The 22,209-nt window shown below is 37.4% G+C and overlaps 1 protein-coding gene across 1 annotated transcript in view; it reads right to left on the bottom strand.

Moving 5' to 3' along the window:
* Positions 1–22,209, bottom strand: part of LOC131077930 (nicotinate phosphoribosyltransferase 2) — a 257,965-nt gene that overhangs the window by 828 nt on the left and 234,928 nt on the right. The window contains exons 11-14 of the mRNA XM_058015527.2: positions 13,620–13,794; positions 13,166–13,300; positions 12,977–13,075; positions 1,687–1,795 (exon numbers count right to left, since the gene is read on the bottom strand). Coding sequence (XP_057871510.2) covers positions 1,687–1,795; positions 12,977–13,075; positions 13,166–13,300; positions 13,620–13,794 — 518 coding nt within the window. The remainder of the gene's footprint in view (positions 1–1,686; positions 1,796–12,976; positions 13,076–13,165; positions 13,301–13,619; positions 13,795–22,209) is intronic.

Genomic DNA, 22,209 nt, shown 5'->3' with positions numbered 1-22,209 from the left:
TATGAAATCCGTGAATATTTATAGACAGACTTTTACCATCAGGTCCAGAAAATTGTATCCATTCAAAACTATGATATCCATGACTGAAAACCTTAGGTTAAACATATTACTTTGCTGAAATGTCACTACAAGCTCATGCTTTGAAGACCAGAAGCCTACATTGCAATCTCACAAATATAAATGACAAGTTCATTACTTAAAAGTTTAGGACCTACAAATTTATTATTTTAATTATAAACAACAAACAGTAAACTTTGATGGAATCCAAATGAGTGTACATGATAACCTAGACCTTGCAGATCTGCATACAGTAAATCAAACACTAGTGTCTTACAATTGCATAGTGGATACTTCACAAATGCCACCAAAATATAGAAATGTAAACTAATAATTTAGAAAAATCTTCCTACTAATTATAACATCAGAAACCAACAAATGATTAAAAATGACATGGCTAAGAAATATTTTTTATTAGATTTATGCTAAAGTTAACTGGCAAACCAACAAATGATTAAAAATGACATGGCTAAAATATATTTTTTATTAGATTTATGCTAAAGTTAACTGGCAAGCTAACAAACCTTTTATAAAACAAATATATTCTACAGTTTGGCTCTTGTTTCTGTTATGTGCATTGTTATAGGGTTCAAAAGTATATTATGTTTTTTAGTGTTAGTACATAAGTAGTGTCAGTGTTTGTTCCAACTTCTATGTATGTACTAGGGTGTTGTGTTTATCTCAGTACATGCGCCATGAAAATGTGTTTGGTAATGTTTCATTTTGACTAGTTTGGTAAGTAGTTTAGGTGGTTAGGTAGTTACTCTGGAGAGGAATTGTCTTTATAAGCTCATGTTTTGCAATGTCAGATAACCCTGCATAATGGGTAAAGTTATTGTTCATTTGTGTACATTCATGGCATAGAATTTCATTCCTGTGTTTTACTGGTTTCTACATCCCAGAGACTTGTACCTTGACACTTGGTAAGTCATCTCCTGAATTAGAAACACATCTCCATATTGGAGATGCATATGGTGACATCTTCAGATGTCAAAAGACTTCAAATGAAGTTTTTAAGCATCTTTATATGTCCTCAGAAATCTTTTCTTGAGAATTGGCAAAATTCTTTAACCACTTAAAATGATTTTTTCAGATAATACTTAAAAATCTAAAAAACAATCATTGGTTTTATGCAATTCCTGGTTGCCACTGTTCAATTTACTATACTAGAAGTCAAAGAGTTGACTGCAAAAATGAGAGCTACAATTACTCGCCAAACTTTTGAGTTCTTTTTTAGACTAAATACAGTTTTAAGAATTATTAACCTAATTGTTTTAGTTCAATCTTATAATTTTTTTAATTATAAATTTGTTTCACATTTTACAACTTTTTGCTTATATCTATGTTGGGTGCCTCAGTATCTTTGAAATGTTGTACTTGTTGTATGCTTCACTAGTTTTAAACTGTTTGTATTCTTGGGTACTTGTGTACTCTTTAGAATATCATATTTTTTCATACTTCTGTCTCTCTTTAGAATATATGTGATAGTTCAGGTCTGCATATATATTTATGACTTTCCCTTGTGTATGATTATTTCCCATGTACAGCTGAAAGTACTAAAGAGATGTAAAAATAAGGAAACCAAAGCACAACAGGATTAACATTTTGTTAGAAGTGCACAATACTTACCTGAAATGCCCGACCAGTAGCACTTATAAAGTTCCTCCACTTGTTTCGGCACAACATTTGCTCTTTTAGATTCATTGAATGGGTGCCTACACAAAATCCGCTCTCCTTCCTATGCAAGGAATAAGATTGACAGGGAAGGTACGAAAATAAGACTGATTTCAATTAGGAACACTAAAGCATCAAATGGGAGCTCATGCAATTACCAATCTAATCCTATTCTAAAGCAGTTATAAGAAGCTGTAGAAGGAAGTGGAGAATGTCATGTAAATAAAACTATCAAATTGGAAACTTCCACGAAAAAAGTATATAGCAGTTATCAAACTATAATTCATTTTCCACCAATTTTTTCTATGAATTAGGTAATGCAATGAGGAAAACCATCATACTAATACTGGATCAACTAAAAGCTTCCATTAGTATTATGTTCTCTGAGACTCCTCAATAGAATACACATACCAGGAGCATGTAGCTCTCCATGGATCAATACCACTATTATTAAAACAATAAAAGCATGTTAACACTTGCGCTTTTGCAATATTAGCTTGGATATGACTAAAGAATCAAGACAGCTCTTAAAACATTACTCAAGATCAATTCAGGTCAAACAATTTTCAATCTAAGTAATCATGGAAGATATGTTACCGGACATCCAAGATTTCTAACTACTACAATGCAGATCAGCACTACCTGTGGAAGCCATATAGGCACAGTACTAGACAAAGGAAGATTCCTATCACCAACGATACTTCAATTCTGTATGGTACTGAGGAAATGGTTTCTGTCAGCACTTCAGATGAATCGCAGAAGCTTGTTACCAATTTGGCTTTTTGAATGGTCCACAAGCCCAACGAAAGATGGTTTCTTTGTTCACTTTCTTTATCTTGTGTTAAGTCAATTTTGCTCGGAAGCAGGCCAAAAATCTGAAATATAGTTTTCAATGAAAATGTTCAAGTTTGTGAGAATGTTGCATATTCTAACTATATTGAGATTAGGAATAATGCATACCTAGGAGTTCCAATTGTTTTGGAGGATATCCATCACTACTTATACGACTAGAACTAGAAGTACTCACATTTAAAAATCATCGCCATAGATGAAGAGACAAACAAAGATCATTAATTTCTAGTCTCCTAAGATCATTGATTTTTTATAAAAATCCATTATTTTTGAAAGACGCCGACTAGGAGATGGCTCAATTCTGATTTGTTTGTTTCAATATTAATCTTTGACCAGTGTATTAATGCCTTGAGGTTTTGAAGGAATTTTATGTGTTTTTGAGTTTTTTGAAGTTTATGCTTTGGGATTTGACAATGCAGAAGTGAATAACAATAACAACACATAAAATAATTGACTGGAAACTAATCTCAGATTTCTGATTTTTATTTATCAGCAATAAACAAAGAATGTAAATGATTTTCTTTAACAATCCATGCCAGCTATTGCCAACCAGGAGTCTAGCGCTGGGAATAGATGTCATGTCCCCTAATAAGTGATTGACGAATGTATGAAAATATTAATTATTTTATATAAATTTCCCATTCACTTATATAAATAATTAATATTTACAAGGGATATCTTTTAATTAAATGTATTTTGGTTTAACCGTAAATAGTCTTAATTATTACGGGATTTTTTAACTAACTGATGATCATAAAAGGATGGGCTCTCGAGTTGAAGGATATGGATTTTTATATACAAAAACATTGTAAGCGGTGAAGATTGACTATATGCGAGGTTGTAAAGCATATTCAGGAATTCCTTTCGCCAGCAATAACTGGCCTATTGGAAAGTAGAACCTTTGTTGCGGTGTAGCAGAGGTGAATAATTGCGTGTTCATACGCATAAAACTGGAGAAGTGTTCCAAATGGCTGACACAACTCCTTCCTTCACGAAGACTTCCGGAAGTTGGCGGGAGTGCACATTAATCCTATTTCCCTTCGTATCAATGAAAACCGATAATGGCAATCTTCGCATTCGATAGACATCGGCGTACTCACGTTAGATCCTACAGTCACGAAGGTCTCCGTGGAATAGCGGAAGATGGTAACGATGTGTAGCAGGAGTATTCCCTATCGTGGTGTGTAACGCGGAAGTGAAATTATAGGAGTAACGTTATTCAGGGAACCCGATATCGGGTCTACAATTGCTCATACTGAATTCACGAAGAATATAGTGTTGTGTGTGGAACATACAGTAAGTGGTGCATGACAAACCGGAAAGGAACATAGTGACTGTGCATGAAACGTGGTATATACTGGTTGTGCATGGAATGTGGTATATGCAGTGGAAAGACATACTCCAGATTAGTGTTGTGTATCAAACCGAAATAGCAGGCGTATCATACCGTGGCGGAAGTGACAGAAGCATCTACAGTTTATAACCAACAGCACGAGGATTGGCATCTACAGTTTAACACGAATATCAGGTGCACCAATATATAAACTTGTATATTCCTTGAATGATAAATGTTGTTCTGTCAATAAATGAATATATCCAGTGGGAAGGGAGACTGAGATTGTATAAATGAGGAATATCATTGTTTGAACGATATTCATTTTCCTATCAATAACTCATTACTTATGTCTAAAAACAACACATATTGCTGATGAATTAGACATATATCGAATAGATAATTAAGGAATTTTACAGTGGTATCAGAGCTTTTGAATCCTGCCAACCTGTAGGGTATTGAAACTTCATGAAATTTAATGCATAGTTGAGTATGCACCAGGGAAATTATAATTTCCGAAGTACTAGGGCCCGTCAAAACAGATTTCCAAACTCTCTTTTAGCACAGAGTAGTTAATCTATTCCGTTTGAAATAGAGGATAGCCACACAGAAACTGACGAGGAATTTATCTTTGAAACCAACATGGGAGACCTGGATAACAATAGGGACCTATTGGCTGCATTAATCAGAAGTCAACAAGATATGCAAGATAATGTTAACAGAATGACCAACTTAATGACCCAATTTATGGCTAATAATATAAATCAGCAACAAAATAATGGAAGACAGAATAATCAACATCAAAATAATGGGGGAAACAATGGGGGTAGAGATGAACAGTCAGTCAATAATCAACCAAAAAGAACAGGAACAGCAAGACCATTTATGCCTACATTTACTTCTAGAAACCAGCTACCTGAAAATGAGCCTACAATAAGAGAAATACAGGAAGAAATACATCAAGATTGGTTAGGTTCTGGAGAAGAATTCAGATCAACAATGACATTTAGAGAATATTTAGATGTCAGCATGAAACATAGGCCAAGAGGACAGCGAGGAAACAACAGTGAATTGCAAAGGAAAATTGGAAAAATGTCCATTCCTTATTTTGATGGAACAGGTAAAACAACTGCTCAGGCATGGGTGCAAAAATTAGACACGTACTTCCAGTTAAACCCTATGTTGGAAGAGGAGGCAATCAAATATGCTGCATTACATCTTGACGGTGTAGCACATGAATGGTGGCATCATGGGCAAATAACCTTGGGTCATAATTTGATAGGTACTTATGTTGAGTTCACTAAGAAACTTATTGATAGGTTTGATTCCAAAGATCCTAAACTACATCTTAAGGATTTGACTCAGCTTAAGCAAACTGGAACTGTTGAGCAATATATTTCTGAATTTGAAAAATTGGCAGTCTTAGTTACTGAAATTTCAGAAAGACACAAAATTGTGATATTTATAGATGGATTGTCTGATTCCCTCGAATAGATAATTAAGGAACTTTACAATAGAGGGTGACTTATTGGCCTGAACAGGTGAAATGACTAAATGAAGCACCTCCAGCTGCAACCAATGACTCCTGAGAGCTTTATTCATCTACTGGATAATTATCAAAAACAATTTAGTGAAGAAATCCCTATTCCAATGCACTTCCCGAATTTCCCTGAGGAGAAACTCCAATTTGGTGTGTCTTCTACCCACTGATTTGCTCCTATAGCTCCAGTATGAATTGTTTTCACCAAATAACTATGGGGAGTCTTCTTATTTGCTGCTAACAATGAAATTTGTATAAAAACCCTGATGCAAAATCCCTTAATTTATTTTATTGAAACCCCAGGCTGTCCCAGGTGGTACGGTTCAGCTAGGGAATGAATGGTTGCTTCCAATTTGCAATAAAATCTCTAAAAAACCTCCAACAACTGCTCAGATCTGAAAATCAGACTGTAACCCTGCTGTAGCTGCTAACAAACTCTGATTTTTTGCCCTTATTGGCAAAATATGAACATTCTTAGCAAATCAATAGCTTAAATATGAGGGGGATTCCGTCCTCTCACCCAAATCTGAAGGTTTCCATCTCCAAATTCAGTTCAGACACCTGCAATAGATGTTGCAGACCTCAATTGCATAATGCTCTCAAAAACAATAAACTCCAATAATGCCCAAAACTTCGCGGGAAGCCTCTTTTATTTCCGTAATTCCCATGCCCAAATTAGGGATGCAAAATTCCAAGATGCCATGGAGAATATTCCTCCAATTTGAGCGCTCAACTTGAGGGAAATCTCATCATGAAATAATCACCACTTTTTAAGTTATAATACTTTGCCTAGGAAATCAAACCATGGGGTGCACTTATGTTTTAACTTTATAAAGTTACTTTTATGAAAGTTTCTATTTTGGCATAAAGTAACTTATAAGTTTATAACTTATATAATGCACTTTTATAAAGTTACTTTATAAGATTTTCTAATTATAGAAAAAAGTAACTCTATAATGAATTATTATAAAGTGCCTAAGATATAAAACCACCCAAGTCAAAAAAATGACTAAGTATAAGCCCTCCTTGGTGGCAATATCATCTCCTATCCCCTGATTTCACCTGCGTAGATGGCTAACAGGTGAAACTGGGACTCTTGACCGATCACTGGAAAAATGGGGACATTACAATTTTTTTGTAAATAGCATTTGAAGAAAAATTGATGGTGCTTCTTTGTTGGTTAACAAATTTGCCACTTAACTCTGTTTTCTCACACCTAAACAAATAGGAATTGAAACCATTAGTTTTGTCAGATGCAATGATATTTTGTATCTACTCTCTACTTATATTACAAGGTGCAACTACCTTCAAATAGAACATAATAAATGAAAACCAGGTATGCTTTTAACCAGAAAGTAGAAGAAAGGCAAAGCTTTTAACCAAAAAGCTAATAACTAAATTTAGAATAAGATAGAATACAAAGATTCTATACTAAACAACCTCTAATTAAATGACTATTATAATATCTATTCAAAGATGAATTATTCACAATAGACATTCAAATATAAAAAAATTAATCACTTTTGAAAAGAATAAGAAATTATCGAAACAAAGGTACATTCCAAATAAGAAGAATAAACCATTCAACAATCATAACACAAAGTTTATGACTCTCAAAAACTAATTTAGATAGTTTTCATTAATTGCTCCTTCAATTATTGTATTAATATCTTCGAAAAAATAATTCTGTCAAAGATTCCCCCTCGAAACCAAAACCCCCCCCTCTATTCTTATTTATAGCTAAGCTTTAATAACTATCATCATAGGTCACGGCTTCTTGAGAAAAGCCGTTACAAAGATAATTAAGCAAGACCTCAAGAAAAATGACCCTTGCATAGCCATGTTGCATTCTCCTCCGGATATCCTGGAGACATATGTTTTCATTATTTACATTCTTCATACCATCAAGGCCATCCCCTACACTCGATGGCATTAGAAAGGACCAGAATTTTAAGCACAATAAACAATCAACCAGGAGAATTTTGTGGTACTAGAATTCATCAAGTGAGCTTGCAAAGGCTCAGGGGAAATACATTGCATGGGACCATGAGAGAAACATTTAAGACTTTCAAGACAACTGGCCTGAAAAGGATGCCTTAAAGAGATGAGGGTAAAGAAATGGGGTAAATTGATTGTAACCTGTCTCTTTGCTTCTCTGCAACCTCTTTCACGATGCAGAAAACTCAAAGCTCTTGTCGTTGCATGTTTGGGATGAAAAGGAAGTTAGAAAGATGGTGGCCATTTTAAGGATCAAGGCATTAAATGCATTTAATTCTAGCGGCTCAGGTACCACAACTTCTCTTGAAAATTGTGCTAACACACTTCTCATGTCTTCGATCATCCGTTGGTCATGGATGAACTGAACTAGCTAATGTCACAAGAAGACAGCGCCTTGAGAGTTGGAAATGCTTTGAGTCGGGTGGTCGACAAAATGTTGGACTGCTGAACCAAGCTAGCAAAGCATACACTAGTTCCAATATTTCTTGATTGACCGACTACAAGAATTCGTACATCATGAGGACAAACAACGTTTTAAGGATAGTCGATCAGTTGAAGATTTCTTGACTTTTGAACCCAAAGGAAAGATTCGAAGACATGTTAACTTGTCGATTGGGTAAAATGGTTTGATGAAAGACCGACTGCAAACAAGGCTTGGCAAAGTTAAGTAAACATGTCAGGGCGAAGAGTGACATATGAACCAGGATTTTAGACTTAAAGTGGGAAAATGAAAATTTCAAAAATTGAGGCAACATTCTTCAAATCCTTCTTTGAATTACAGAGTCAATCCACAAACCCTACAAAATATCACACCAACGAGGGAATTTGAGTAGAGGTTGTTGAACATTTTCACAATAACTGGAAATTATTCAACAACAAATTATGGCAATTCTAGAAGTAGGCAATAGACTTGCCCACATTGTAAAACAAACAAGGCTAGTTCAATTGCACGAGTTCTGTATCATTTGTTGGGTATTGGCAAGGAAGCACAAATAGTTGTTTGCGGTAAAATTTCACAAGGAGAAAGATAAGATTTGATCAGAGTTTAATTTTGTGTAGTCTTTAAAACCTACTAAGGTAAAATCAAAATATTCTCAACTAGTGACGCCAACCTCCATTAATGAATCTCAAATTGGAAAAATGTTTGATGCTTGTAGCATCATAAATTGTACACCCTTAATTGGGTGGTACAATTTCACGCTTAGGTTAGCACCCATCTTAGTGTGTTGCATTTTGCATTTTAAATTCCCTTTGAGCATTTAATTCATTAATTTAGTTAAATCTAAAGTCCTCTTTTATCACTCCACACATCATAAAATTGGGCCCTCAACCCTAAGTGTGCCCTTTTTATTTTGTCCTTTTAATCAATTAATTCATAAAAACTTTAATTAAGTCCTATTTCGACCTTTAAGGCCTGATTTCGCACATCTAAACATCTTAAATCATCGCACCCACTGGGGGATCACCTTATAATCACGATACCTTGCATCCCTAGAAATTTGGAAAAAAGTTGATAGGACCAGTGTGAATCACACAAGTCCCAACTTTTTGTCCCCAAATTTCGGGATCATGTTTTGGCGGTATTATAATGTTTAAATCCAAATTTTTGCGAAAATATATCAATTCTAGGTCGGCCTTTGATCAAAAACAAAGTTAGGTTTCCATATATATAACCTTTCACTTCCTCATTTGAAGAATCCAACAACTCTAGCAATTGAAGGAGCCTCTTGTGAAGTGAAAGAGCAGGTTATGTGAAGTCTTCAATCAGCAAATCAAGCATTCATCAAGTCTTCATCAACCATTTTCATCATCAATTGAAGCTTTGAAGATATAGAGGAATAATACGAGATCATCGACTATTGATTGGCTTGTACCTCTCCTTTAGGGTTTGGTATGGTTTTCTGTTATTTTCATATCTTTATATGAGTTTCACAACATTCATTCTCAGATCTACATTATTGTTTTAGATCCATTGTTGCATTTGTGATTTAAAGCATTCTCATTTACATCTAGGGTTTATACTCATAACATAGGGTAGAACTCTAATTCTTGCATTCTAGCTCATTTAGGATCTTGTAGACACATGAGATTCTAGGACACACACATTTCAACATTTCATTGGCTATTTGTGGAGGTGGAAATAACCAAAACAAGGGGTTTGACTAAGGCAAAACTCTATATAGTCACTCAAACACCATTTTTTAAGTTGCAGGTGTAGGTATAGAAATTTGACGAAGCTGCGATCTTTAGGAAAGCCAAAATTTGCAAGTAAAGGTCCAAATCCAGAAGGAGGTCCCAGAACCCTCCTCAACACTTTTGGGCATTCTTTGGCAGTTCAGCATCTCAGGGCTTCAGCAAGCAGATTCCAAAAGATCAACTCAGTACAGTAAGGGGGACAAGAGTGCCCAACGCCCTAGTTCGGCTCAATTCAGCTCAATTTTTGGTGACAAGTGCACATCTGAGTTTCATTCTCTATTCTATAGTTTGTGTCTTAGTTTCAATTCTGCATTTTCCATTATTTCAGTTTATGTTATCAATTTGGCTCATTTCCTTAGCATAGTTTGTCATTCGCTTGCATTTAGCTCATCCCCTCCTCATAGAAGCAAAGGAATAGAAACCCTAAGAGTATTCCTTGACTCTCTTTTACAAGAGTTAGTCAAAGCGAATCAAGGCTTTAGCAACAGATTCCAGAAGATCAGCTCAGTACAGTAAGGGGGACCAGAGTGCCCAACACCCTGGTCTGGCTCAATTCAGCTCAATTTCTGGTGACAAGTGCGCATCTGAGTTTCATTCTCTATTCTGTAGTTTGTGTCTTAGTTTCAATTCTGCATTTTCCGTTATTTTAGTTTATGTTATCAATTTGGCTCATTTCCTTAGCATAGTTTGTCATTCGCTTGCATTTAGTTGATCCCCTCCTCATAGCAGCAAAGGAATAGAAACCCTACGAGTATTCCTTGACTCTCTTTTACAAGAGTTAGTCAAAGTGAATCACTTCCTTAGGCTCTTTTGTATTCCAATGTGTGGAGGAAAGTGGGTACCCGATCCCATTTTTCACCATCATAATGCTATTGATAGAAAGAATGTTGATGTTGCTATTAGGAGACTTTTCTTCGGTTGTGGAATGCCATTCAACATAGCTAGGTCTCCTTTAAGGAAATAGGCTATGAGGATAGTCAATAATGTACCTAAAAGATATGTGCCTCCAAGTTATGAAAAACTTTGCACTATTGTTTTAGATGATGAGAAGAAACACATTGAAGAAAGGCTACAAGACATCAGAGGTAGTTGGTCATATACAAGAGTTTCTATAATTTCAGATGATTGCACTAACAATGCACATAGACCACTAATTAATATTCTTGTTTTTACACCTAAGGGTACAATGTTTCTCAAATTGCATGATACTTCAGGTCATGTGAAAAATGCAAAGTATTTGGCAAGCTCTTTCCAATAAGCAATTGAACAAGTAGAGAGAAATAATGTTGTGCAAATTATAACTGATAATGCTTCAAACAATATCTTGCCAGGAGGGAGGATTGAAAATTGATTTTCAAACATTCTTTGGACACCATTTCAGCCCATTGCATGAACTTGCTTCTTAAAGATTTGCATAATAAACTTCCTTGGATTAGTGAGGTAGTTTCAAACGTTAAAAGAATACAACATTTTATTGTAAAGCACTCTATGTCACATGCCATATATAGACAAAATGCTCCTTTGCAACTACTTAGATGTGCAAAAACACAATTTGCTTCCAATTTTATCATGATTGGCCGAATTGTGAATGTAAAACAAGCATTAAAGCAAATGGTGGTGTCTGTTGAATGGGAGAGATGGAGAGCTAGACCAAGTAGCAGCAGCCAAGCATGTGATGATTTTCTGATCTCATAATTGGTAGTGGGTCATTTTTATTCTGGCAACAAGCAAGGGATCTTCTAAAAATTTCTTGGCCTATTCTTTAAATCCTCCATCTTTTTGATAATCATACACCATGATTGGGAGATAAGTTTGAGAAGCTAGATAAGATGAGGGAGAAACTAAAATATACGTTATCTGTTGGGACATCATCATTTGATCAAGAGACACATCATATTGTTTGGAAATGTAGTTTAGACAGATGGAAGATGCTTCATATTTCTCTTCATTCTGCTGGATTTTTACTTAATCCAATATGGTTTCACAAAAAGCCGTGGGTTAATGATGAGGTTAGGATGGCCAAATACATCAAGCTTCCAATTAAACTATGGTTGCCCTAGAATTTTATAAAATCAAAAACCATATGCCAAATTCGTTTTCCCAACAAGCTTCTCACAGCACTACCTCCTCAAACACAATATGTAGTCATTTTTAAGCTGTCATTACCAGCTTGCTATCAATCTGATACACTTTTTAATAACTTATAGAGTATGACGGATGTGTTTCAGATTCTTCTCTAAGATCCTCTCATTTATTTCCTCTTTATCAAAAACGGCAATAGAATATGCCTACATTCAAAATAACTTAAAGAAAGTTAAGAAAAAAGTTCAACAACTACGTTGACAAGTTGCAAATAATAAAATAAAAGTATGGTTGCCCTAGAGTTTTATAAAATCAAAAACCATATGCCCCTAATGTCAACCAAACATGGATGTGGCTAAAGTAAATGAAAGGGTTAAAAGGAGTTAAAAAGGGGAATTTTGAGAATCAAAGAACTAAAATGAGGACAATATGAGAGAAACATAGGGACAAATTTTAGGAATAAAAGAGAGCAACAAAGGGAAGGGGACTACAATAAAAATAATGAACCACAACACACCTCTCAACCAGACTTAAGTTGGCCAAAATTAATCCCTATTTAGAAAGTTAATGCACCCACAAGCCTTGACAAGACAAAATGTTAGTAATGCCATTTTCAAGTGTATATAGAATCTAAGGTTCTCTTTATCTTATTAATTTGGTAATCTCACTAAATATACTTAATGTCACATTGACATACTATGGTCATATGTGGACACTAATATAATTTCTCATTCTTTCTTGCATTAATGGCTTCGTAAATCTTATGACTTCTTTCCTTACAATGCATCATCTCTTCTTTCTGTATAATCATAAATCTGTCAATTATATAAATAATTGTCCCATAAGTGACAAGTTGAATTTATTTCATTTGAAAAAGCATCTATACCACATCATACACTTTCAATATACAAGAAACTTACGGTTGACAGGCAAAAATGAAAAGGCTACATGAATACAGAATTCATACTTAAAAAAAGATGTACATCTAAAAGAGAGGAGAGCTTGACCTATATTTCTGAAATAGAATATGTAATTGTCACGACTCATAAATGCCTCCAAAGGATGGGCACTAGACTAGCAATCTAAACATTGCTTGTTTTCTCACCTTCAGATATAATCCTTTATGATAAAACCCGACAATTCCCATAAAGATAAGTATTCTAATTTCTCTATTGAACTTCAAATAATTCACTTCTGACAATTAAATTAGCCACCCCAATAGGACATTGTACACTAATACTAACCTTTGGAGGTGGTTCATCTTCTCCAGTCATTATATCCACCAAAGGATACCCTTCTCTCCCATACAATCTATAACACCGCTTTTTGCAGGGAATTGAAACCTGAACCAAAAATATTGTGTTGAAGCATGATACTCATGTAACAGTATAAAAAGTAATGGAAAATAAGATCATCATCGATCACAACCGAACCTTTGAGACATCTTCAGATAATTTCATTCGAGGGTGTCCATTTATCTCTACTAATTTAAAAACACAACCAAGGGCAGGCTGAGAATAGCATGTGACAAGATGGGTCCCTATCCCAAATGCATCCACCTCATGGCCCTGTAAAACAAGTTACTATATTAACAAATCATTTTTCAATCCAAAACTGCTTTAAATTGGAAGTTGAAGGTTAGACTGATTTTACATGACATGTTCCCACAATCTATATAAGAAGCAATGAAACAAATAGATATATGAAAATAAGAAATCAGAAAATACACAATGCAAAGAAGCAAAAACGGGATTTCTGAAAAAGAACAGAACCTTGGGTTCATTTCCATACTTTGCAAAAATACTCTTTTAAATTAGATATACTTTGAGAACCACTCTCTTAATTAAGTTACTCTGTTGTTATTCTATTAACCTATCAAGAAGTTACCTGTTTATTCAATGCATCAAGAGTATCCTCATTGATATCATTGCTAGCAGTGATTGTCATCTTCCCAAAATCAGGAACACCAAATTCCTTTTCAATATCATGAAAGAACTTCCGTGTCTCAATTGATAAGTATGCAAGGTCACCTGAATCCAGCCTGATGCCTTGTGCTTTGTACCTGCAATGCAAATAATGCATCAAAATTGTCACTTTCATTGCAAATTTTAGGCTACTGATACCACATATTTAAACAAAACAACAGAATATGTCTTGTTAGCTGGTTTTTTCTTGCAAATAATAAAATTGCAAGTATTATAGAAGACAGTGATTAAAAAGCATATTTCTTGCCACATAAGGATTGCTGCAACAGAATTCATCTTAAACTTTTATTCTTAGAAGTTGAAAGCTCAATATCAACTAATCAATAACGCTTTTTAGTAAAATATAATAGTATGCAATAAAAAATTTCAAATTGTTTTTATAAATAAGTGGCATAACAGAGGATGCCATCAACAATTTTTTTTTCAGTTTGATGACAATTTTAGCTACTCTGCATATTGTATGCATGCCCTCAATACTAAAAGATGTTCCTTTCAATCAGAAGTTGACAAGTCTTCAAGAAAAGCAATTAAAAATTGCTGTTGGACATCTTAACAGAATTATGAAGAATTATCTTTTCAAAGGTTGCTAGAGCATTCCACAATCCAAAAGGAATGTGATTGTATAAATGTGTCCATTCTTCACAACAAAAAGTTCTCTTTGATTTTCCTCTACAATTTTAGTTACATTAATTCCGAGTCAAACTAAAAATAGAACTCGTCCTCAAGACTTCCCTCAACTTGCAGTTTGTGAAGGGAAAGGAGAACAGATCTTATGTTTTCAACATGTCCAAAATCAATACATGTAATCCTGCAGATCATTTTTTGTTTAAACTGGTAGAAATACTGACACCAAATCATTTTTCCCACATTTAAAAGTTTATGCATCAAGCATCTACCCAAACTCTTGTTGCACCCTTTCTACATACTTTGAATTCATCCTAGGTTTTGTTTTAGTGGGGACAATCACAACAATTTATTTGATTCAATGCAGGCAACATTTTGGGGGTAAACCTTCTAAGACATGAAGTTAAAGATTAATTTCCATCTCTATCAAGTTTTAACTTCAATCCACCTAACAATCATAACATATAATCTTCTTCATTTCATCAATGAACATCTACTATTGCCGTACTTCATAACTTATCATGACACCTTGAATATAACAATCTTTTGTATCCCCCAACATCATACTACAACCGCAATCAAAGATGAATCAATGTGGACCTATGTTCCGCGGAGTTTTGGAGACAGGGACAAAGACGGGGACAACAGGGGACGTCGGGGCGTGTTTCCGGTAAGGGGTTTAGGTCATTTTCGGGGGGACAGCAAGGGACGGCTGTTAAAAGAATAGGGGGTGTTTTACAAATATAGAGAAATTTCAAATACGCATATCTTTGTCAATCATCCATAACATCCATAACTATGTGATGACATAAACTATAAATAGAAAAGTTAAAACATAGAAGTCCATAATCAGTTGTCTATCATAATGTCAAGATAAACTAATAAAATATATGGCTGTCCATAATCAGTACATGGTAGGTCTAAGACCAGTGAACCACGGGGACGCGTCCCCCCCCTTTTTGGGCGCGTCCCCCCGTCAGAAACGTCTCGGGGACGGGGGGACGGGGACGCGACGTCCCCCGCCGTCCCGCCACCGCCACCCAAACGCCACCGGGACGCGGAGACGTCCCCGCGTCCCCGCGTCTCCCAGGGAGACGTGGAGACGTGGAGACGTCTCCTTGGGAGACGTTTGGGCGTCTCCCAAAGAGACATGGAGACGCCTCCACGTCTCCTTGGGAGACGTTTGGGCGTCTCCCCGTCCTTCAAGAGACGTGCAGACGTCTCTCCAAGGACGGGGAGACGCCCAGACGTCTCCTGTCGCCCCCACTTATATGCAATGTTTAAAATTAAAATTTTTAAAAAAAGTGAGTTTTTAAGTTTTTGGAGGGTTAAGGAGTAACTCTAATTGGACGTGGGCCAATAGAAAAATAACACCCGACGCCTTTAGAAAATAATAAAAGTATTTTTGGCCTCGCGGGGCGCTGCCCCTCGACCCCGCCCTGTATCGCGACAGGGAACGCGCAAGGGGCGCTGCCCCTTGACCCCGCAAGGGGCGATGCCCCTTGACCCCAACTTGGGGGCGCTGCCCCCAAACCCCCGTTGAAAAATATAGGGGGAAACCGCGCCGATAGAAGTAGGGAAAATCTAACCTCCGAGTTTGATTAGGCTCCATATAACAACACAACTTAGAAATCTTGGTATTTAGATTTAGTATTTCAAATTTCCTATAGTCTCATTTCAAATGTAATTCTTACACTGTAATACTGTCATACATCTTTTCAAAACTAGTTTTTCAAGTACTATATGTATATGTACAAGTATATAAGCACCACCACCCCGCCACCCCCCCGCCGCCGTCCCCCCGCCGTCCCCAAATTTAGGCCCTTGGTCCCCCCGTCCCGGAAACGCGTCCCCCCCGTCCCCCCGTCCCCCCGTCCCCAACGCCCGTGGAACACTGTCTAAGACTAAGAGTCTAAATCATAGCTCCAGGACTCCCGAGCCGATTGACCCGAGTTGAGTCTCAGGGACTAAAGACTCTCCAGGAACTCGCTCTAGGCAAGACTCACTAGAAACTAGTTTTTAGCTGATAGAAAAGTTAAAACATAGAAGTCCATAATCAGTTGTCTATCATAATGTCAAGATAAACTAATAAAATATATGGCTGTCCATAATCAGCACATGGTAGGTCTAAGACTAAGAGTCTAAATCATAGCTCCAGGACTCTCGAGCCGATTGACCCTAGCTGAGTCTCAGGGACTCAAGACTCTCCAGGAACTCGCTCTAGGCAAGACTCACTAGAAACTGGTTTTTAGCTGAGTCCTGCCAAGTTTTTGTTGAGTCCCAAGTTAGGTCAGCCTTGCCGAGTCTGTGCCAAGTCCGAGTCCTGGAACTATGGTCTAAATCAACATTAGAGCTAGTGTCTTTGTCTAAGTCACTATCAATATGAGGGGTTGCCTCCTCAACCAATGGAACCCCAAGCAATCCTGGAGATGTCTCGTCCTCAACCTGCATAGCATCTTCGGGATTGACATCCTAACGTAAGGCTGGAGTCTGACAATATTCAGGAGTTTGGTGATCCTATAGCCGCAATGCACTGTGAACAGCCACTAACTTCTCCAATCGTCTAGAGGTAAGTTGGTTCCTCTTGACTGATTGGATGAAGCTATACGTAGACCAATTCCTCTCTGCAGCAGAGGAACTGGCAACCTGTGAAACAAGACGAACGGCAAGTACTCTCAGATCTGGTGCATCTCTACCATGCCATGTCCACCATCCAATAGGGTCGGTTTGAGCTAATGTAGCTCTATCCAACCTCGCCTCAAGTCTACCAAATGTTGGACCACGAAGATTAACAAAATTAAGCCACTGTGTGTGGAGTTTGGTAGATTCATCTTCATTATACATTTTTGAAATTGCCTTAAAAAAGCCATCTTTCACCTCTTCATCACTAAATGGAGGCACTCTCCCAGCTCTTGATGCATACCATTTGGGATTGAGAGCATAAGCTGCCATGTGAAGAAGGTTGTTCAAAATGTTCCACCGTCGCATCACAATGGGCCTAAGATGCTCCTCATAAAATCCCAAGGTGGGTTCCTTGCTATAAATAGCTTGCTTGATCTGCCCAAGCATGTTGTAATGTCCCCTTCTCAGTAAGGAGAAACCAGTGGACCATTAGCCTATTCCAGAGACCCGTAGGCTGACTAGAATTAGGAATTAGGGTTTCCTATTTTTTGTGGAATACTTCATGAGCCAATTGATGCTTGTCTGGTAGGGATTCTTCGATTCCAATTGTGGATTCCTTCTGGGTTTTTTTAGGGCTTCGCAGAGGTATAACATGCATCTTGTTCCGAAGTGATTTTTGAACTTACTATTTTTAGTAAGTTGGTGGCAGCTGATTGGATTTTGAGGTTTTTATGGGTTTTCCGAGCTCATTCATAGGGTTCGACGAGCATGCTTTTCGGAGTTGTTTTCATGACTTACTATTTTTAGTAAGTGTTAGTTCAGGCAATGCTATTTTTGGCAGTCTTGGGCAGAGCTCCAATCCAGTTCAGATAAGTGATTTACTACACTTCAGTTCACAGTTTGATTTTGCAATGATCGGTAGTTGATTTATAATTGATTAATTAAATATTATTACTTTATCTTAAAGTTTGATATTTAAGTATTTTTACTGATCAGTTTTGGAGGAATGGACTTAGGAACGGAAAAATTATATCATTTATCCTAAGTCACATTTTATTTCCCTAAGCAGTTGGCGTCAAAAATGAATGTATTTCATGCTTTGCAATGTTTTTGATTAAGTAAAAACAAGTTTTAAGGGACCCGAAACCCGATTACATTCGAAAGATAGCCAAGAGGGAAACAAAACAAGACAGCTGCAAAAGACCAGCACAAAAACCAGCAGCAAAGAAAAAGACAGCAAGAGGCCAACAAAAGATTGGCCCCAAGCCCAGCATTACAAGTTAATTAAAAACTTTAATAGATTCCTCAGCATTCTGAACCAAGAGCATCATCGCCTTGGCCGCTTCCCTCAAGTCATTGTTTTCCTGTTCCAGCTGGCTCTCTTTCATTTTGGTGTCCTTCCCAGTAGTGGTCTGCCTTGTTCTGCGTCTGGGATTCTGGTGGGTGGGGCTGGAGGTTGGAACATCTTCTATAATTACCAGGTTCTTATCCTGATTTTTCCTTTCCAAATGATCCACCAAAGCGTTAATGTTCTGGGATGAAACTTTAAGGACCTGGAGGCTGTGGTTCATGAAGCTTTTCAGAGCCTTTTCATTATGAGCGACCCGGGTGTTGATGTTGTCTTTGTCCTCCTCCACCTATTCTTTCAGAGTTCTGATAACATCCTCCAAGTGTTTCAGGTCCCCTTTGATCAGATCTTTCCCCAGCCAATCCTCCATCTCAATTTCCTCCTCAGCTTCACTGTTTTCCGTATCATCATTTTGTTTCCCAGAGTTAGAATCCTTAATCAACTTATTAATCTTATTTTCCAGCTCCCTTTGCTTACCTTGCATACTGGTGATGTTGTCGACAACCCATTTCTGGAAATTGAAGGATTCCAGAGTGCAGTTACGGGCGGTGTTCAAGATGGTGTTCGCAGAGTCCTTGCCCTATTCAGTCTCCTCAGAGTTAGGGTTGTCATCCTCCTTAGAATTCAAAGCAACATTCTCACTTTCCGAGCCATTAGGGTTAGAGTGAGGGTTTTCAGAGTTACCCCCTTCCTCCCCTTCACCATTGTTCTCATCCTTATTTTGCTCCATTTCAGTATCAATGTCCTTATCCTTTTCCTCTTCCTCATCACAATGCACCTCCATTTCCTCATGCTCTGTTTCGGCTTTCCTTTTTTTGTGGGTAGGGGTATTCGGCTGATCCCCATCCGAATCAGAGTCTTTGCAGCTCTCAGAGATATGAGCGTTAGTGATCAAGGGGTCATCTTTGGTAGCCCTAGCCTTGTCCTTTAGATGTTCATATATTAGCAGAATAAGCCCCAAGTGGGCTATAGGGTAAGAGTTAGGCTTTTTCGCGTGGTCTGCAAGACTCTCATTTAGAGAGGACTCTAAATAGAAAGGCAGGGAAATTTTAGCCCCATGACGGAAATGGTTCAAAATAGCGAAGTGATAGTTATAAATTTTTGTAAATCTTCCATCCACAGTCAAATACTCCATTAAAACCCTTAGAACTTTTTGCCAAAAGGGCTTTACCTGCTGGGGAGTGTAGTAAGAGATGTTGTCCTTCTTCACAAGCTTGCCCTTCTCATCCTCCGACTTCGGGAAATTTTTGAAAGCTTCAGCTGCACACTTCCGATCCCTGTAGAATTTAGTACCCTCCGTCTGAAGACCCGTGACCTCTGCAACCAGGTTTTCATCAATTTGCCAAATCTCCCCGAACAAGGTGACTCTGTTGTTACTCCAGCTTCTAGCAATACCATAAGACACAGAATTTCTGCTTCCGTGAAGCTTTTCCATATAGTTAGTAAAGCCGTATCTGTGGAGCCTTCTCCAGACCTTTCGTTCACTCTTCCAATTTTCACATCCTGGGGGCTCGTTCCTGTTTAGGTTACCACCCATTCTAAGCTCCAAGTAGAGATACCCACTGCTACAATTCACAGTCCGCAGATGAAACCCTAAAAACTTGTAATTTATGGAATTCCAGTGTAGAGACTCTTTCGTTGTTTTGAAATTAATGCTTATGGCCACACAAACCCAGCAATTATTACTATAATCTTTCTCACGCATATGATCATGGAAATGATACCAGAAAACACTCATTAACTGACGGTTAATCCGTCCCCAAAATCTATCTTTGGAATTCGTTCCCCAAAATGTAATCATGAGATTAACTTGACCCATTGATACGATCAAAGTATAATTGCTCTTTAACCTCCCTTTTAATGTGAGTTTCTCCAATGTATTTGACATCCTTCTCCAAGTTGACCCCTTCATTGGCAAGGATATCCGCAACCTTATTGCCTTCTCTAAAGGTATGACTTATGCTAATACTAACATAGTTATTTAACAAATATTTAGCACTTTTAACTAAGTTAGTAATATTCCAAGAAACAGAGCTTGTACCTTTGAGGGCTTGTATGATGTTTAAAGAGTCCCCTTCGAGCCAGATTTTTTTGAATTTGAATTCCTGAGCTAGCTGGAGGCTCTTTAGCATTGCCAGAGCTTCAGCCACATGGTTATTTTGGACCCCAAAAGGAGAAGCAAAAGCAGCAATGCAAATTCCTTGAGCATTTCTAATAACTCCTCCACCACCAGCCTTCCCAAGGTTCCCCTTAGCCGCCCCATCAAAATTTACCTTTATCCAGTCATAATCAGGAAAAAGCCAGACAATATTATCTCTCCTATTCTTATTGTCCGATCTGTAGACCTTATGTATTAGGTTCCATTCAGTGAGGATGTCTCTTTCCATATCATTCATATCAGTAACAAACCATTGCTTATTGTTCTTGTGAGGAATATTGATGTTTTCCTTTATAGCCCTGCAGATTTTTTCAAAGACCACCTGAGTATTACACTTAGCTTCCCTAAATATCCTATTATTTCTTTCTTTCCAAATGCCCCAGCAAATCATGGGGAGGGTCAAAGACCAAAGGTTCTTGATAAGTTGGCATTTGGTTGGAAAATTCCAATGCCAGATAATATCCTTGATACTCTTGTTCATAACCCAATTAACTTTCCATTTTTCCCACATTTTGCACCAAATTTCCCAGGTAAAAGAGCAGTGAAAAAAGAGATGATCAACCGATTCTCCCTCCTTCTGGCATAGCTCACATCTATTAGGGAATTTGAAATCTCTTCGGATTAAATTGTCAAGAGTAAGGGTACTATTACGAGAAGCAAGCCAAAAGAAAATATTGACTTTAGGGATCAAAATGTTGTTCCAAACTTTACTCCAAATGGGATTACTGGTTTGAGAAAAGGTGTTTTTGTAGGCTGAGGCAACCGTAAATTCACCTCTAGGATCACTTTTCCAGAGGAAAACATCATCATAGTCTTTGTTGGGGGAAAAGGACAGCAGCTCCTTCTGGAGTAAGGAAAATCCAGAATGAATATCATCAAGCCTAACCCACTTGTCCTCCTTCTAGTAGTCACACGCCATAAGCCCAAACCTCCTTTTACATTCCTCAATAATTTGACTGTTGCCTTGATCATAAAGAGCTTCATTCTTCATCCAAGGGTCTTCCCAAAACCTTATTCTGTCACCTTTTCCAAGGACCCATTCAGCCCCAGCTTTGGCCACTTTTATGGATTTAGTAATGCTATTCCATATGAAGGATCCAACAGGGATGTCTTCAGAATTAAGCGCCCCTTGGATAGGCTGATTCAGAATGTATTTGTCAAACCATATTTGATTCCAATCTTTCTTAGTATCATAGGCTCTCCATAATTGTTTAGCAAGAAGAGCTTTGTTAAAGGTTTTTAGAGCTTTAATCCCCAACCCCCCTTTATTATGGTCTACAAACTTTGTCCCAAGCAACCAAGGATATTCTCTTTTTTTCTTCCACTCCTGACCATAAAAATCTCTTCTGGATTCTTTCCATTGCTTCACCAAATTTAGCCGGGATACCAAATAGGCTGAGGGCATAAATAGGGAGGTTTTGAAGAGTAGCTTGAAGGAGCTGCAATTTCCCAGCCTGAGATAAAATTGAACCTTTCCATCTAGCAAGTCTTTTATTGAATTTATCAATAAGCATATTCCAGAAGGAATTTGGGGGACCTAAACCCAAGGGAAGACCCAGATAGTTGGAAGGGAGCATATCCACTTTGCACCCAATAATTTTAGCAATTTTCTGTTGTCTTATGACCAGAGTATTCAGGAAGTAAATAGCCAATTTGTCCCAATTGACTTGCTGACTAGTAGCCAAAGCATAGGAATTAAGAGTAGTTTTGAAGGCTTCAGCCTCCTTAACAGAAGAATAT

Source organism: Cryptomeria japonica, chromosome 9, assembly GCF_030272615.1.
Source record: "Cryptomeria japonica chromosome 9, Sugi_1.0, whole genome shotgun sequence".
Taxonomy (NCBI): Eukaryota; Viridiplantae; Streptophyta; class Pinopsida; order Cupressales; family Cupressaceae; genus Cryptomeria; species Cryptomeria japonica.
Note: the sequence above shows the minus strand (reverse complement) of the source record. Positions and strands in the feature narration are given on the sequence as shown.